At 39.2% G+C, this 18,433-nt stretch overlaps 1 protein-coding gene across 3 annotated transcripts in view; it reads right to left on the bottom strand.

The window, feature by feature from the left end:
• The window catches only part of rasgrf2b (Ras protein-specific guanine nucleotide-releasing factor 2b), a 76,329-nt gene that overhangs the window by 15,042 nt on the left and 42,854 nt on the right, over positions 1-18,433 (bottom strand). For 2 of the 3 annotated variants that reach the window (XM_041786682.1, XM_041786684.1), the window contains exons 8-17: positions 17,114-17,307; positions 16,916-17,025; positions 16,710-16,828; positions 15,698-15,858; positions 13,502-13,568; positions 12,890-13,026; positions 10,538-10,620; positions 9,920-10,168; positions 7,885-7,977; positions 4,241-4,731 (exon numbers count right to left, since the gene is read on the bottom strand). In XM_041786682.1, the coding sequence (XP_041642616.1) occupies positions 4,241-4,731; positions 7,885-7,977; positions 9,920-10,168; positions 10,538-10,620; positions 12,890-13,026; positions 13,502-13,568; positions 15,698-15,858; positions 16,710-16,828; positions 16,916-17,025; positions 17,114-17,307 (1,704 nt within the window). The remainder of the gene's footprint in view (positions 1-4,240; positions 4,732-7,884; positions 7,978-9,919; positions 10,169-10,537; positions 10,621-12,889; positions 13,027-13,501; positions 13,569-15,697; positions 15,859-16,709; positions 16,829-16,915; positions 17,026-17,113; positions 17,308-18,433) is intronic. The other variant, XM_041786683.1, reaches the window with a different exon arrangement.

Here is an 18,433-nt window from a genome sequence, read left to right as displayed (position 1 = left end):
ATGATGATTTTTTGTTTTCAAAATTCAGTTCATGTGGATGTGATTTACAGATTAACTACCTCATCAGATGACTCCAACATTTTAAAATAGCACTAGAAATTTGCCATTTACAATATGGCGAAGAAAAAGTTCAAATGGCATGTCAGGGAGATGTACAGATCTTACACAGATTCATTCCAACACATATATATGTCGTCTTACTAAGAGCAAAAGAAACAGAAAGTCTGAATGTGGAGGAGGTGAGAATAGCTATAAGGTTTAAGTGCTGATGGCTCTTTGTGTCCTAGAGAGCAGTTAGCAGCTGTCACACATGCACTCGCTCTCGCACACATTCATACACACACCTTTTGTATATGTGAGCAAATGCTAATTAGGGTCTAACTGTAGCTTGTCCTTGGTGTGCTGCCTCAGATGCCGTGACGCTATCTCTCTCCAGTCTGAGAGGCCTTTTTAACACTGCTATTAGAAGATCCAAGCCTGAGCAGTGGGAAGTCTGCTTCGCTGACTCAAGCACACAAACACAAGGAGATAATGAAGTCCCACCAGGCATCTGTTCTGCTCTTACAAGGAACATTTCACGCTGTGTCATTTGATGAGTGACCTCCAGCTCTTTATGAGTAATTTAGTCTGCCAATGAGGTTTTATATGTTGATCTTAGAGGGACAAAATATGTCAACAACAAGGCTCCATCTAAGTCAGAAAAACTATACCTACAACAACCTAAATGGCTCTATATGCTAATCCTAGTTAAGAAGTTCAAGTTTAAAACTGCTACTGTAACCTAAAGAAAATATGCTATATGGTGTAACTCTTTGTATGTGACATTGATAAAAACAAATCTTGCAACAGTAGGACTTGCACTAACCATAAAACATTTTTACTACTGTGATATGGAAATTTGGTAAAGTGGGAAGCAAGAACAACACTTCTTTATTTGGTTTGAGAGCTATTTGACATTCATGGAAAATGTTGTTTATTATGGCCTTTAGTAGTTAATTTGCTCAACTTGAATCAGTACTGCAGAGGTGTCTACAAGGAAGAGTCAATAGTAGGGATGCACGGCTGCATCTGTTTAACATCGTATCAGCGGATCTCAACCCAGCTGACCAACATCGTCCATTGTCCAAAAATATGGAAAGAATACATTTCAATTATGTTTATATGTTGTGTTCAATCATTTTTTTTACTGGTATCTACTATATATAGCTTCGGAATCAAGTAAGACATTTTTCTACTTTGCAGAAGAAGAGACCAGTTCAACAAACTCTGATTTATGTTCATCCAATGCAGTGTTGAGTACCGTTGCTTTAAATTGTAACTGGTTAGATTACTGCATTACCTACTGCTAAAACTAATGCATTAAAGTACGTCTGTGTTACCAAATACATAATACTCGTGTTTAATTGGCTGCACAGCTAATCAAAGAAAATCATGATGCTGTTTTTGTCCCTTTCATCCAAAATGCATCAAAATGGGGATAATCCAAAGTGTCATTTTGTCCTCTCTGCCATCTCACTAGCTCACTAAGCTAGCAACACAGCTCACCGATTCTTGAAACTTTGGCAAAAATATTCCCACTAAGAAAAGTGCTAATTCTGTTTGAAATTTAAAAAAAAAAACAGGAATAAAAAGAATCAAGGTTATAATCAGGGGATCCTTTACACATATGTAAGGTTCTTTTATAGGTTTATTTTTATTTTGTATTAATTTAATGAATATATGCTGGCCCATTGCCTACAAAATCAGTTGTCCACGGATAGGAGATAATCATTTCAACTTGATTAAAAAAACAAAAAGTAATAATTTAATTGAATAATATCTTTACCACATAAAAGAGTACATTGTAATATGTATTAAAAACTACAACGTCAGATAGTTATAAAAAGCAATAAAATCAGGCAACTACAAGGTCAACTACATTCCTGAAGACCCCATTTTCAAACCTTAAGCTCTACTGCATGCTTCAAGATCACTCAAGCTCCTGTAAGTTTGCTATTTTCTCTTAAACTTGTTCATATTTTTGGACACTGCTTCTGTCACAACCATAACATGTCAACACCTTCTCTTTTGTATAAAAAATATTTGATTAGATTATGACATAAAAGTATACTGTACATTCACCACACTATGAAATAATCATGGAACATTAGGAGATGGAGATGTTTTAAAGCTAAATGCAAAGCCGGAACTACACTCCAGGCATGGCTGCTGCACTGTGTCACTCCGCCCAGTGGTTTACTCAAGAAATAGTTCTAAGTATTTGCTTCATGTGTCATAATGTTACATAATTATACATTATCATTGCATAGCGTGGTGAATGTACAGGTCACAACTTGTCCACAAGAGCGTTTTGGAGTTGTTGGATTGTGTATTTGATGAGTTTGATGAGGGAAAGCTGGAAATACCGTCTGCTTACGTTGAGTTAGCACAGCAGGTCTGATCTCGGCAGCGCTGATCTAAAAATAGCTTGCACCGACAACTAAAGGTAACGAACCTATTACTAAGACTATAGGAATTATGGCAATGGGCGAATTTGCCAAAATGTTGAAGCATCCCTTTAAGAATGGAGGCTTCCATAATATGATTAAAAACATCCCACTGGCCTGTCACATCATGCCCTCCGCAAAACACAGTCCATCAGTCCTTAAAGCTGGACGTGACGATCAGCTCGTCTCCCATAGTCTCCCTCCACAAACACCTGGTCGTTACGTGATGACATAAAAACTGATTTAACGTGAAATATAAGAGATTGGAGTACATTTACTCTACTCCCCTTTTCTTTAAAAAAAAAAAAAAATCCCAACAGTATTTTAATTTACGGCAGCAAATGGGAAAATTCCTCATCTTCAGACTGCACAAAGATAGTTAAAATGCAAGTTGATGCAGGACTACATATTTTTTTAAATAGCTTAAATCTGTTTTGTTATATTCCACATTGACTTAAAAATTACATAGTAGTTATATATATATATATATATATACATATACACTGTATAGACTATGCACTTTATTTCAGTGCTTCAGCTCAGTCTGTGTCAATCTGACACTAAATTGCAGTGAATAAATTGAGAAATCCTGCACTTGACCTTTTAACAACTATTTTGTATTCTCTAGATAGACATATTTTCTAATGTATCGTCATACAATTTTCTTGCAATATATCGATTCTTGCAGTATCGCTGTGTCTTGATAATATCAGTATCATGGACCATGTATCGTGTATCGTATCATGAGGTACCCTGTAATTCCCAACCCTATTGCTGATGCTTTGTGGTGCTTCCTTTTTACTTTCCCTCTTTTTTTGCACAATAGAAGAAAAATGAAATAGTAACAGATGATTTTTATGAAAGATTTAACTAATAATGTATTACTTGAATTGTAACACAGTACATTACTCTAACTGATCACTTCACCCCCCACACTGGTCAAATATAAGATACTATGTTGGTACACTGAGAGTTTTACACCAAAATAAGTTAAGGAAAAAATATCAATAACAGTGTAGACATCAGTCAAATTGTTATGATAAACATTTGTATCAGCCCAGATTTTCATAACCTGTGCATCTCAAGTCAGGAGAAAAAGGTATCATTGTTTGGTAAAGGTACAAAGCAGCTACATTTCTATGTTTGTATCATTAAAGATAAATAGATAAACACAGTATATTCCACTAATGGAGTGATGCCAGTGAGTTAGTTCAGGCTGACAACTCAAGCTGCACTGACTTCACTCTTTATATGGATCATTATCCAATCACCTGACAAACATCCTCCCAGTTAGTGGACAATTAAAGCTGCTAGATTTCTGGTCTCTCCCTCTGCTCTGTTATTGCCAGCTCTGCCGGTGTCAGTACTGTACTCTTGCTATCAACCTGGAGTCACGAGGTTGAAGCCTAGGTGCCAAACACAAACTATGGTCTCTTGCTGCAATAAACATTTCAACCATTTAAACAAGAGCTGTCTGACCGAAATTTAATAAGAACACTGCAGGAGTCATATTTGTCCCCAGAGATGTCAATCATGATGTTACATTCACTCTTTTTCTCATCAAAAAACTAGGTAAAGTCATTGACTACAGACAGTGGGTTCCATCATTCCTGATTTCATCTTTTTTATCATTGCTAGTCGTGTTTAGAGATTTAAGATTTTGTCCTTAAATGTATTAAGATTTGTCCATGAAAAGTTTGTGAAGCTCAGGGTTACAGCAACAAAAACGCAGATCCATCTCAAACATCACTTACTTCTGCGAATGCTGCGTCTCAGTTTGCCACAGAAGGGGTCCATCCTTGGCACTTCCTCACCCTCAGTCATGGAGTAGGGACTCTGGTCCGGGGATGTGGGAATGGAAGGGGCCTGTTCTTGTGGCGTTTTGGAGTTGTTTAGTGGAGGAGAGGTAGAAGAGGGAGGAGGAGGAGAGTTGGTGGTAGGAGTCGGGGTCTGAGGCGTGGGGGTTTGGGGGGTGTGAGCTGATGTGGGGCTACTGGCAGCAGACTGGGAGGTGCTGTTGTTAGTGCTAGAGTTTGACACGGGACTGGTCAGGTCGAGGCCTCCCACCCTGCCAGTGATGGGAGAGTGGAGGGAGAGCTTTCGTGTTCGGACTGGTGAGGAAGTGCGAGACGGGATGGACAGGGGAGGTGGAGAGGAGAACTTGCGGCAGAGACGAGGAGATTTGTCGTTGATGTGCTCGCCACCTCTGTTGTTCTGATTGGTGGCAAAGAAAAGCTCAAGGGATCTGTAAGGGGAGAAATGCAATATGTTAGAAAAACAAGTGGATATTTTTAAAACACAAGAGAGAGTTGAGGGGAAATGAGAAAAGGACGAAGAGGAAAATATGAAATTGCAGCAGCTCAAAACAAGAGCTCCTGTCTGTGTGTTTTTGATGTAATCGGGTCAATGGTAATCTTTGTCTGACAGTTTTGTCGTAAAAGTCTTGGGTCAGCACAAAGATGCATGCTGTGTTTCAAGATCTCAAAGAGACGAGAAAAAGGGTAGAAAAGAGTCAAAGAGAAGGATTTCAGATTTCACATTAGACACAACCTAAAGGCATTCAGGGTTAAATCTGTGGTATTTAGCTAATTTAGTTAGCCAGAGTGACTAATAATGAGTGGGCTCACACAGAGCAGTCCAAAAGCATTACAACACTGGCTCAGTTTTATGGTGTTGTGTTTGTACTCCTGCACCCTGGCTAACAGCTGTAATTTGAGTATGTTTGTATCTGCATCAGAGGAACAGTGCAGGAAGTTTAGATAATAGTAGGTATGGATACCCAGTTTAAAAACAATATGTAGTGGGGATAAAGGTAGCAAAAGATTTAATGTTTTAACAGTTGTTTGTTAATATATAGGATGAATTGTACTCTTGCAAACCTATACAAAGACTCCAAAGAATATGCAAGCATTGAAGTTTATTTCAGGTTAACTGTGAAAATGCAAAGAAAGCAACTATCTGGTGAGCAAAAGGAAAATTTAGTTGCTTAATTTTGTCCTGCTGAAGCAGATCTTACAAAAGGAGTCAGAATTGAATTGTCAATTTGGAAATACACGTACTAAAAAATCCCGAACAGGTCTTTGGTTTTACACTTTTGTTGATTTTATAAATCATTCTTGGTCAATATAATTTGGCTTTTTTTCTTTACAAAATAAACTTTTTTAATGTCAAAGTTAAAATGTATTTCTGCAAAGTAATGTCAATTACATAAAATATGTAATGTAAATAAGTCACTGCATAAATATCCATCCCCTTCAAGTAAATATTTAGAAGTTGCACCTTTGTCAGAAATCACAGCACTGAGTCTGTGTGGATAGGTTTCAATCAGGTTTGCAAATCTGGACACTGCAATTTTACTCCATAATTCTTTGCAAAACTGCTCAAGCTCTGCCAGGATTCACAGGGATCAAGCACGAATAGCCCTTTGCAAGTCCAGCAAAACTCTATTGGATTGATCTGGGCTTTGAGTCAGCTACTCCAGAACATTCACCTTGTTATCTTTAAACCATTTCCTTGCAGCGATCGCTGTATGCTTTGGCTGATTGTCTTGCTGTTCTAAAGCCATAGTTCTCTTGCAGCCTGAATAAGACTGTCCTCCAGGATTTTCCTATAGTTTGTCACATTGTGGTGATATGCAGTGTTTGACCAAAAAGCACTATTTTGGTCTCATCAGACCAAAGAACCTTTTTTCTACCTGACCATGGAGTCGCCCACATGACTTATGGTGAACTCTAGTCAAGATTTAATATGAGTGTTTGTCAACAGTGGCTTTCTCTGTGCCACTCTCCCATAAAGCTTTGACTGGTGAAGAACCTCGGCAGCAGCTGTTGTATGCAGAGTCCCTCCCATCTCAGCTGCTGAAGCTTGTAACTCCTTCAGTGTGGTCACAGGTGTCTTGGTGGTCTCTCTCATTAGTCTCCTTTTGCAGAGTCACTCAGTTTGTGAGGGCAGCCTGGTGTAGGCAGTTTACACATGTGCTATATGCCTTCCATTTCTTAATGATGGATTTAAATGAACTCCAGGGGATGATCAGTGCCTTGGACATTTCTTTTGTATCCATCCCCTGACATTTGTCAATAACTTTTTCTCTAAGTTGATCTGAGTGTTCTTTTGTCTTCATGATGTAATGGCAGCCAGGGATACTGATTAACCGGTGACTGGATGTTCCAGACAGGGGTCCCTTCATACTATAACCACTTGAGACATATTCACTTCACTCAGGCGATTCCTATTTCACTTGAATTAGTCACTTTAAAGATGGTAAATATTTATGCACTTATTGTACACTACATATTACTTGGCATGACTTTGTAGAAATCTGTGTTCACTTTGACATTAATGATTTTTTTTTTTTTTGTAAAGTATCTTTTTTTTGTCAATAAAGCCCAAATCTATTGACCATGATTGATTTATAAGATAAATAAAAGGGTAAACCATCCAAGGGGATGACTACTTTTTATAGGCACTGTATCTGGAGGGAAACTGGTGTCAGACTATACCTGCTGTTTTCAAAGTAAAAAGATGTTATTTTTTTGAAGTGTGGTTGACAGGAAGCTAAACCTAAACTGAGATCAAGAATAAGCTACTCTAATAGTGGAGAAAGCCTTACTTTTTAGCTCTCTAAATTCCCTGCTTATCATGTCTTCTTGTCATAGTTTTGCTGAAATGTCCAAAAATGTTTTCATGTTCTTAAAAGTCTTCAAACTGACCTAAGACTGTTTAGGGATTGTAAACATGAATCCATTTACACACCCTTAAATTTTAAAGCAACTTAGACTTTCAAATAAAAGGTTTTTCTCTCGATGTTTGCCTCATTTTAATGCTGTAAATAGGCAATAAAAGTGCAGAACCTTTAATCAACAAGCATTGTGGTCAACATTTTCATGATAGCATTGCTTAAAGAGATATACCTGGAAAGCTACATCTTTGGATGAGTAATCATGCATAGACAAACAAAGCCATCATTTATTCATACAGGCCTATAATTCAGCAGGAAATAGAAAAACAAATTGCATCACAGTTGAAATAAGGAGGTGGAAAAATGAAGGGTGAAAAGGAAGGAAGGGTACTTGAAAAAGCAGAAAGGAGAATGCTGAAGAACTCTCAGGCAAGCAGCGGAGAAGAGGAGGGATACTAAAGAGGATTTTTTAAAAAGCTCTCAAGAGGAAAGACAGTGTGTGGATTGATGAGGTTACGGAGTGGAAAAACAGCAAACCTAACACGGTATAAACCTGAAAGATGTATGTGAGTTGTATGTTCATCCAAAGGTAGAAACAGTTGAAGTAAAGAGGCACTCATGCATTGGTGATTTGCCGGACCAAGAGCAGAGGAGAAGAAGACCAGGCAGGAAAAGGTAAGAGATAGTAAAAGGGTGGACAGAGAGAGAAGAGTTGGTTACTTGGACTGGTCCATGGCTATCTTCTTGATCTTCAAACTGTAGTCAGGACAGATGGATGAGATGGACAGACGATCAAATGAATGGTACTGTGCCCTGTAGATGGAGGGGACATGAAGAGACAGGGGATGGATAGATGACAGAGAAATGGTTACATGGAGGGGTGCTGTGGTTGGAGCAAGGCATGAAAATAGAATATGAGACAGACAGAAAAAGATAATAAAAAGCAGGAAACTGTCTCAAAAAAAGAAAAGGTGCTTGAAAATAAAGAGGGAGGCAGAGTGCAAGCATGAGAACAGCAGCATATGATCAATCTCTAGTACACTGACAAATGAATGGTAGCAGAAAATAACAGTGTTAACAATGCAGTGAGATGTCTAAAGGTCAGCGGTGTTTGTGCTATAATGTGGTTGTGTGTGTTAATGACAGTGTGATCAGAGTCCTAACAGGCAGTAACCTGGCACGCCAGATGGATTTGTTTCACACATCCATCAAAGGGCTGAGCCTTTGAAAAAAAACTCAGAGGGTGATTGGATGAATGTTCTGTCTGTCACATCTTTATGGGCCAATCAGAGCAACAAAACACGTGACGCAGCCACCACCGAGCTGAGCCCCTACCAAAGGAGTAAACTCTTATCTAAAGAGAGCTGCATAACACCGCAAACCATGGCGACTGCAGACATGTCAGTACACGACTTTTGTCGTTTTTGAAAAGAAAACAAATCAATGCTGTTCTTTGTTCTTCTTTTAACAAAGAAATGTCGTCAAGTTCTGATAAGACTGGGGCTTCAGCAGCATCCACGCTAATCTCTTTCGCCAATTGTACCGGCCTCTTGTTGCTGCTTGCTTACGTCACGACTCTGCCGCGCCCTAAAGCACTGCCCTTCGACACTGGTTGGTCCTGTCAATTTCTAACCCGGCCCAAACAGTTCAGATGGGAGCTTTGCAAGATGGATTCACCAGTGAGAAACTCGGATACGGGCGTATCCATCAGCTTTGCAAGGTTAAATAGGCAGGGGTGAAACTTAAATGGAAGGTTCCTCCTCTCTGAAAAAATAGCGGAAAAAACAAGACAGGACTTTAAAACCATTTGGATAAGGATCTTTTTAAAAAATTCAAGGGTCCTTGAACTACAAACAAATCTTGACTGTAAGATTTGAAAACAGGTTGGGGTGTTGAGAACCTGACTTGCTTTGGACTGTAAAATCTGAGAAATGTGTCCTCTGTACCTGTGAGTCATCTAATATAAGATCTAATTTCCTCCGGGATAGTAATAAAGTTGAGGCAGAATTTAAATGTGTGATTTGGGTAGTCGAAGGGGTAGGGTGTCAGTACTGCAGCCAAGCTGCTCAGACTCTGGCTTCCGAATGAAGTCAGCAGAGTCAACACCAGACGAAGGGGATAATTAAGCTTAACTTTACAACATGTCGAAGTGTGGATAGGCTGTTGCTCTTTATAGAGTGCTGTCAGTGGAGATGAAGATGAAGAATTTCTTTTTTGAAAATAGTTTCAAGTAAAAGAACTTCACCCCAGCCCAACACTGTTCCACATATATCCCTCTGGTCTATGATGTCTGTTCTCCCAGTGAAGACATCCTCAGGTCATGGTGAGCTGAGCTTCACACACACAGCTGCCCTTTGGCTAGCAAGAACTTTTCGAGCTGAGAAACTATCTGCTCAGGTCCCTGAGTATGAAAAAAATAAGATACAGAACTTCTTCATCTGAAAAACATTATTTTCCTACAGCAGGGCCAAAAAAGTTTTTGAAGCATCTGTTCTGCTGGACTTTAGCACATGGGCTACGGTGTGTCAGCCAGAATGTATTCAGCCTTATGGACAGAAGTTGGAACTGCATGCTAAGTCCAAAATACTGACCTGGATGAGAGGGAGGCTTATAAAACCGCTCTGTATCCATTTAATACAAGTACACATCCTTACAGTATTTACATACAAACCCAGACAGATGCTCAAGTTTGTTAAATTTGTCTGTGCATACCCCTTTTTTGTGTTTGCATGTGTATGGCTTGTAGTGTGATGACCTGATAGGTATGGATGAAAAGGGCTTCTTGTAGATGTCAGCCAGCTTGTCCATGACGACTGTGGCAGTGGTGAAGATCCTGTATGTGTGCAGGAAGGTGTTGAGGAAGTCAATGGAGAGGAAGCGCAGGTCGGTCAGCCTCTCCAGCAGCCGCTCCACACTGGCGTAGCGGATCTGGGGGACCTTGCAGGAGTTGAGCGTCTTGCTGAAGCAAATGTCAACATCATCTTTATGGAGACGCACATCGGATCTGATGGGTACACAAGTACACACATACACAAACACACAACCAAGCATGGGTGACTGTTGGGCTGCGAAGCAAGGAAAAGATTATGAGAATAGCTCAGCAAAAATACAAAAGAAAGTAAAAGAGAGAAATGAGAAAAATCAATATACTCCAAAGAAGAGGGATAATAACAAGAACTGATACCAAAAAGTACGTTTAAGCTGACTGAGCATAAAATAAAGAAATATAACAAGCAAAATATAAACAAATAGCCTAACAATATACCATACATCAACACAGCTAGAACACTTCAACCAAATATACTACTTTTCAAAGTCATGTTTTGCAAAACTGGCACGAAGAGATGGGTTTTCTCTTCACAATCAAACTTACTTGATCATATGAGGCACCGTGACTTTGGAGTTCTCCTCAAACACACTGGTCATCAAGCCATTACAGCGAATATTATCTATACACTAAAGAGATACAGAGAAAAGATAAGATATGAGACAGGAAAATTTAAGAATGATGGTTTGAGAGGAGGAAAATCAGGACTATTTTCATTTTTTCAAAGCAACAGACTCCTCTTTACCCAGATTATTTAACTGGCATGAAATAAATTAGTACTACTTTATATTATGATCATTTATCAGTGAATGCACATCTGACTTCAAAGGCTATATTCTCAATGTAAGGGAAAGTAAAAAATAATCATCACAAATAAGTAAATTTGAAGTGTTTGTATGACCTACAGAAATGAATGCACTGATATCTCAGTTGAACATTATTGTCAAACATCATTGTGCTTCTTAAGTACAGAATAATCCACTGTGCATGTAAAACATGATTTTTATTATTGATAGACATTGTTTAAAAATTCAGCCTCTTCACATGTTTAAATAATTACAACATCATACGCCAGTCCACATCCTCTGTGATTATGTGAATACCACACCAAATGACTGCCCTCAGGCAAAAGCTGGCCCGCCAAAGATTTCTGGCCTGCAGTGTTACTTTCACAGTGGCTTTTATATATTTATTTGTTTTATTTGTTTGTTTGTTTGTTTTTTAAAGCAATGATAATCAGTGATAGTCATAAACATTCACACATTTAAACAGGGCGCAGGTAGCACTGCAGACAGCATCTGGTGCACCAGCAGGAGAGGGAGATGTGCATTTGACACTGAAACAGACTGGTGCAATTTCCAGTTGTATTCTTGTATTGGTGCCCATAAAACACTGCAGGTACTGTTCTCTACCTTAGTTTACAGCATGATATTTGCCTCTCAATATTTGAACACATTAGCAGAGTCGGAGCCATGTCCACACTTTGGGGATATTTTTGACATGAATTAGGTTGACAAAAGTAGAGCACACTGCAAATCATGAACCACTAAATGGTCAGGAGGAGGGATGAGGAGTATCTGATGAAAATTAAATAAACTTCTAAGATAATTTAAAGAACTAAAAGTAAGTGTTCATATTTGTGCTCTGTATTAGTGAGCACTCAAAGGAAGTACTTGTACTTGGCCTGAAACAATGTGGTATCAGTTCATCCCATTTTTTAAAAAATAAATCAACTCCATAAATTAATCTTTGATTAAATTCTGGCCCACCATCTAGGGCTTGGGGAAAATTTTAGCCCAAGGCCAAACATATTTGCTGACCCCTGTACTTCACCATTGACTTATGGTATACTGTAGCCACCTGCAGACTGATGCACGAGCAATATGTAAGTCCTGTCTTCAGTTATGGTGTAAAGTCCACACAACAGCCTACATTGTAACTAGTTAAGTTTAAACTTAAGTTGTGCCATTGTCACAACTTCACTAGTAGAGCTGTACGCCCAAACTAACCCAAATATTGTCACAGATATGCACAGGTATCTCCTTTCTACAACTGCTGCTGTTTTTTATATTGTAAAAAACTGTTAGTATCCTGTATATTTACATTGTATGTGAAGTATGCCAGTTTGTTTGCCTGCACATGAAAACTGAAGTCAAATTCATGGTTTGTGCCTTCATACTTGGCTAGTTAACTGATTCTGAGTTTGCAGGTAGGTATTGCACCCAACTACTTTTTCTGAGAAGAAGACAACCTCTGATTTCAGTCAAACAAATGTGAAAGGAAAAGTTGGTACTGCATGAGTCCTATACTATCTCTGGGAAGGATCAGTTTTTCAAACAGGGGAGGGACTACTAGTAAAAATTCAAAAATCCAATCACAGACCTGTTTTGATAAAAAGACGCAAAAGATTACAAAATAGTGACGAAAAATTGAACTGGGATTGCCAATCTGTAAAAGCAGCCTCGACAGTGGTCTAGAAATTAAAACACACAATAAGGAGAGCCTGCAACAACATAAAAAATCAAATAAAAAATTCAAGACGGAAAACACCTTGAATTATTTTGAAACAGTCTTTCTAGTAGTCTTTCTTTATCTGGCACTTCCTTTTAATTTGAACAATTAGTGTGATTGATGAGTAAAAAATCCACAGATAACTGTCAGTGTTGTCTTTTTTCTTTCTGTCTGAGAAAAATTATGGGTGATATGCTTGTATAGTGGGACTGTGTTTGTGAAGCACTGAGGCAGTGAATTGCACACGCCTCCTGGGAACTGCACCCGTGTCTGTGTTTACCTATCACTAAGCCTTCTCAATACCCGGAGGAGACTTCTCTCTGTATTTGGAGGCTCTTGTTGTTCAGTGTTTGTCTGGGTGAGTGTTGGTGTGACTTTGAGTATTACCTGGCTAATATCACTGGTCCATGCTGCCTTCTCTTGACGCGACGGTGCCAGTAACACCACCGTGAATGAAGGCGAGTCTGACGGCTCAACCACTAGTTTGAAGTCCAACTGGCCAAAAACCTGACCACCTGCTTTAGCTGTAAGACAGGGAAGTAAAGTGCTGTTCACAGTGCTGCAGTACTGAAGTCTTTTATATGACAATGAAAGTTGTAAAAATGTTGGGAAAATCACATGATATGTGCACACACTCACATGCATAGAGGGTTAATTAAATGACCCTTCTATCTCTATTCTTCACACCCCTGAGGCTTACGTGTAAAGTTGTGTGTTGAAGACGTGTGCACATGCATGTGGTATTCTCTCTGCTTGTTTGCATGTATTTCTTAGCTAAACGAATCTTTAGAAAAACATTACAAGCCTTTAATGTCAAAAGGTGAAACACTGACATTTAAAGGGGTGAGCCTCTGATATTAAAGAGAAGTCATTTCTGACACTTATCACCTGACACGTAATTAACCTCCATGAGTGTTGAAGGGCTTAAGTGGGCCAATAAAAGCTGTGTGAGTGACAGCAGAATGTGAAAACATTTATGCATTGATGTAGTAAACTTACACTCCTCATCACTGGCATCTGGTTCCTCTATTAGAGTGCAGTCAATCAGGGACAAAACTCCACCTTGCTGTAAGAGTTTAGAGGAAAATATTAAAAATTATTTAAAGAAATGAAATAATTTGTTACATTTCCTCAATGAGATCTACTTTTACTACATGTGTATAGGTGCAACAGAAGAGACATCTAGTATTCAAAGCATCATTCAGTTATTTAACCAAAAAAAAATTCACTGAAAAAATACAGACTCACCAACCACTTTATTAGGTATACCTGTTCAACTGTTCATCAACACAAATATCTAATCAGCAATCACATGGCAGGAACTAATGCATTAAGGTGTGTAGAAATGGTCAAGACAACTTTAAACCCAGCATCAGTGGGGGAGAAAGGTGATTTAAGTGACTTGAGTGTGCCATGATCGCTGGTCTCAGATATGCTGGTTGGAGTATTTCACAAAATGAAGCTTAGCGTTAGTTCATGCAGGACACAGTAGTCATACGCCCAGCTGTGATCAGCTGATGGCAAACTGATCCCAATTATTGCCTCCCAGCTCCCACAACCACAGCTCTTTCTCTCTATTTAAATCTGACATACTTCTCACTAAACCCTGCTTGCATTAATGCTGAAGCACCACACTGCTGCTGGCAAAGACTAACCCCCAGCCTCCTCCTTTATAGCACAAAGCTTGTTGCACCCTTATATTTAGATGGTACTGTGGATTAATTGCTTGTGAACTAAATTTATTGCATTCAATATGCATTGTCATATATGTATCTATCCATATGGGGGTTTCTAGCTATGCGCTACCTGGAAAGCCAAAGCATGCTGCTTGACTAACCCAGGCAGCATCTCTTGAGCAGAGCCTTCCTTGCCAAGTAAAACTGTATATTCATTTTGTAGTTGAAGGGTTTAATGTATGACAAGAGAGTTCTTGACTGAACTGCTGAGATTTTCACACACAACCATCTCTAGGATTTACTGAGAAAGACAGGAAAAAGATAAAATATCCAATGAGCAGTGCTTGTTGATGGCAGATGTCAGAGTATGGCCAGATTGGTTTGAGCTGATGGAAGGGTAACAATAACTCTAATAACAAATGCTCAACATGTGGGACCTTGAAGCAGATGGGCTATATTTTTACAAGACCACACCAGCTAGCATTACTGTTAGCTAAGAACAGGAAAATAAGGCTGCTGTTAGCACAGGCTCACCAAAATTGGAAGCAGAAGATTGGAAAGTAGCTGTCGTTTTGTATAGCCTGCCAGACATTATTTTTTATTTACTATTTTTATTGATGCAGTTCTGACAAGAAAAAACAACAACAAAAACAATTCTAAGTTGCCTTTAAATTTACTGACCAAATGTTAAAAAGACTCAAGCAGAGCACATCAGTCTAGGAAAACCTCTAATTGGTCTTGAAAAAGATGAACTGTACTTATTGAGACTACTTGGAATCAGAGCACTTAAGCAAATAACACAAAACTGGAAGAAAACAAAACACTCAGATTTGCTAAAATAGAAAATTATGATTAAAGTGGTACGTTGAACTCAAAGAATAAAGAACATGGAAGATGTTTTTGAGGAGAAATCGAAATCAATGGAAGAGGAATTACAGAGATTTTATGAATATGCATGTATATAGAATGCATTAGCATACTTATGTGTGTTAATATACTGTATATGCATGCATTGGTTACAGCAATGTAATTGGCTAATTAGATTTTGCACAATGAGCAGCTTAATTGGTGTACCCAGAAGTGAAGTGGTCAGTGAGTGTATATATTAACAGTTTGAGTTGCACACTGAAACAAAAGAGTTGAACTGCAAGAGTTTAGTTAACATTCAGAGATGGCTGAATTCAGAAATTTACTGACACCTTTGAAACCTGATGTCTTTTAAAGATTGTGAACCGTTAAAGGAGAAGAACCTATATTTTCTTGTTCAAAAGGATTCTGTAGTGTAAATATTAAGAACAGATGGAAAAATTACCTAAAAGATTTTCAGAATCTACTCAATGCATGACTGACAGAAACGTCTTTCCTTGAGGATTTTTTCATTTTCTTTACTCAGATCCTATTACTGGTTGACTTTGGTCCTCATCCAAAACCGGATTAGTTTTGAAACTAAAGCAGTGAATTAGATGTTTGTCCTTAATATTCTGTAATAACAAATAAAAATTAAAACTTAGGGTCTCACTTTGAGGAGGTGCAGTTTTCCCCCAGAGCTGCGTGTACAGACGAGGAAGTGTTTGGTGAAGAGGAAGCACTGCCGTTCCCCTTCCTTCTTCAGAGATAGAGAGCCAAGGCGGACCTTGCTCAGCTTCCCTCGCTCCACTGAAGGCAGCTGGATCAGAGAGCCTGTGAGAAGGACAGGATAGGACCAGGATTACACACCATTTCATTAAGCTGAGGGCTGAGTTTACTAGGTTTTATTAGGGAAAATCTAGTGAAAATTGGTTAAAAGTGACTTTTTCATCAGGTAAGTGTAGAGAGTAAGCACCTGGCAAACATGTAAACTGGGAAAATGCAAAAAATTGGCAGATTTGAGGAAAAACAAAGAAATGTACAGTCAGATCTGGTGTCAGCATTTCTTCTCCTGCCCTGTGACTCAACTGTATGAATTACAACTTTATCTGCAGGCATGCACACTCCGTAAGTTTATTCCACCATAAAAGGAAACATGCTCTATGTTTTAGGAGATCAGATAACTTTTATTTGGTTTGCACATTGTATCACTGAGTAAACACTGGCACAGATATGGGTTCAACTTGTCACTTAAGAGCAGATCTCCACTATCAGAGATTTTGCAGGACTTGAATAAGAGCTTTTAAGAGACTGTCTCTTCCACCAGTAATTATTTTTAGCAGTTGCTTATGCATTAAGGTATTCATGTAGGAGAATTTAGATTGAGGTAATCAAGAATGACTTTGTTTTGCTAAAGTAGGCAGCCTGTTGCTTTTGTTGCCTTGACACCATGCTTAGTATATGGCTTTTCCTGCTTTTAGATCAGCCTATTAACTAATCATGGAGAATTTTTTTTACAGGGAAAGTTCATAGACTGCCAAAACTTTAAAGCTAATGTCATGATTCAGTGTCTGAGCTCCACTAATGTACTATATGAGTGCTCTTTGATCAAATAGCTGAGAGGCAGGAGGGTCTTAGAGTTAAGAAAAAATCCAGAACTAAGCTGTGATCTAATGAGGACTCACCCTGCCTGACGAAGGTCTGGCTTGTGTCAAGCAGGATGTCACAACCCTCCACGATCATCCTCTCTATGGCCAGGTTCTTCCGGATGTTCTCCGTGTCACTCACCTCATCGTGCATGACTCTGAAAGCATGTAAATACACTAGTAAGATCAGAATTCAATCTAGAGATGTGCTGGAAAAAAAAAAAAGATTATTTATATTATTATACCTGGACAGTTCCTCCAATTTGGATTTAGCAAATTCAAGACTTTTGCGCTCCACATGCTCATGGGGAGTGTGTGCCAGTAACTCATGCAAAGTGATGATGTAGCGAGGAATCTTGTAGGGGAAAGAACAATTTTTAAAAGACATAAAAAAGCAACACATACTCATGAAAACCGAGCAGGCTCTAGAGTCTATGATGTACCTGGAACATGGGGTATGTGAGGAAGGTCTCCAGCATCCTCCCCTCACAGGCGGCGTTAGACTCGTACTGTTTCAGCAGCTTGTCGAAGTCTCTGTTCTGTTTACAGTTGGCTAAAACCTGCAGGCTGTATTGATGGTTACGCACAAACTCCTGGTAGATGTTCAGCATGGGCAGCAGGATGTCAAACAGGTCAGCTACAACAAAAAACAGTAAAGATCACAAAGTAAGAAGTAAGTAAGTATGTTGGTTGGTAGATAGGTAAATTATTAATCCTGAGGGAATTTTAAGACCCTACTCTATGTAAGACATTAGGCAGTACGACACTCCTGTGTTCTTACCAGTGGCTGTTGTAGTTGACCAGTATATTTTTATTACAACAATAAAAAAGTTTAACCTACATTTTTAATTTCAGAGTTGCCTCAGCCACGTTACAAGGAAAAGAAATGACAGGAATCTTAGATCTATACAAAATAAGAGGGTACACGGCGGTGCAGGGGTTAGCGCTGTTGCCTCACAGCAAGAAGGTCGCTGGATAGCTTCCCGGTCAGGCCAGGGCCTTTCTGTGCGGAGTTTGCATGTTCTCCGCGTGCACGCGTGGGTTCTCCCCGGGTACTCCGGCTTCCTCCTACCACCAAAAGCATGCTCATTAGGTTAACTGGTGACTCTAAATTGCCTGAAGATGTGAATGTGAGTGTGCCTGGTTGTCTATCTCCATATGTCAGCCCTGCAATTGACTGGTGACCAGTCCAGGGTGTACCCCGCCCCTCGCCCGATGACAGCTGGGATAGGCTCCAGCCCCCCCGCGACCCGGAATGGAAAAAGTGGTATAGAAAATGGTTGTTGTTTTTTTTTTTTTTTTTTTTTTACTGGGGCCAGCTGTCAGTCACAGCGCAGTGCCGCTGATCGCTCAAAGTGGTCCAAAAGTAGGACAAGGACAACTTACGACTTAGGTGAAGTTTTGATTCCACTTTCAAAGGTAATGGTTATCAAAGCAGCATTGTATGGTATAAGACAGACGACTAAGAACAATATACTTGTGGGCCATCTCCACCTACTCTACACCCTGTGGATACATGCTCTAAAGGAGTAGGGAAAAGAGAGAGAAAGACATCTGCTATTGTGACAATTTAAACAAGAACACATGAAACTACACGAGACAAAGTACAACAAATTACCTTATTTTGTCAGTCTTGGGAAGATTGGGGGGGGGGGTGTTTCTTGTGTTTCTTGTAATCAGCATCTTCATAAATTCAATAAAGTACCAACAAGGTAACTCTTCTGGAGAACTGATCTTGTTTAAATTATAGCTGGTTTATTTTT

This window comes from Cheilinus undulatus, linkage group 5 (assembly GCF_018320785.1).
Source record: "Cheilinus undulatus linkage group 5, ASM1832078v1, whole genome shotgun sequence".
NCBI classification, from domain to species: Eukaryota; Metazoa; Chordata; class Actinopteri; order Labriformes; family Labridae; genus Cheilinus; species Cheilinus undulatus.
Note: the sequence above shows the minus strand (reverse complement) of the source record. Positions and strands in the feature narration are given on the sequence as shown.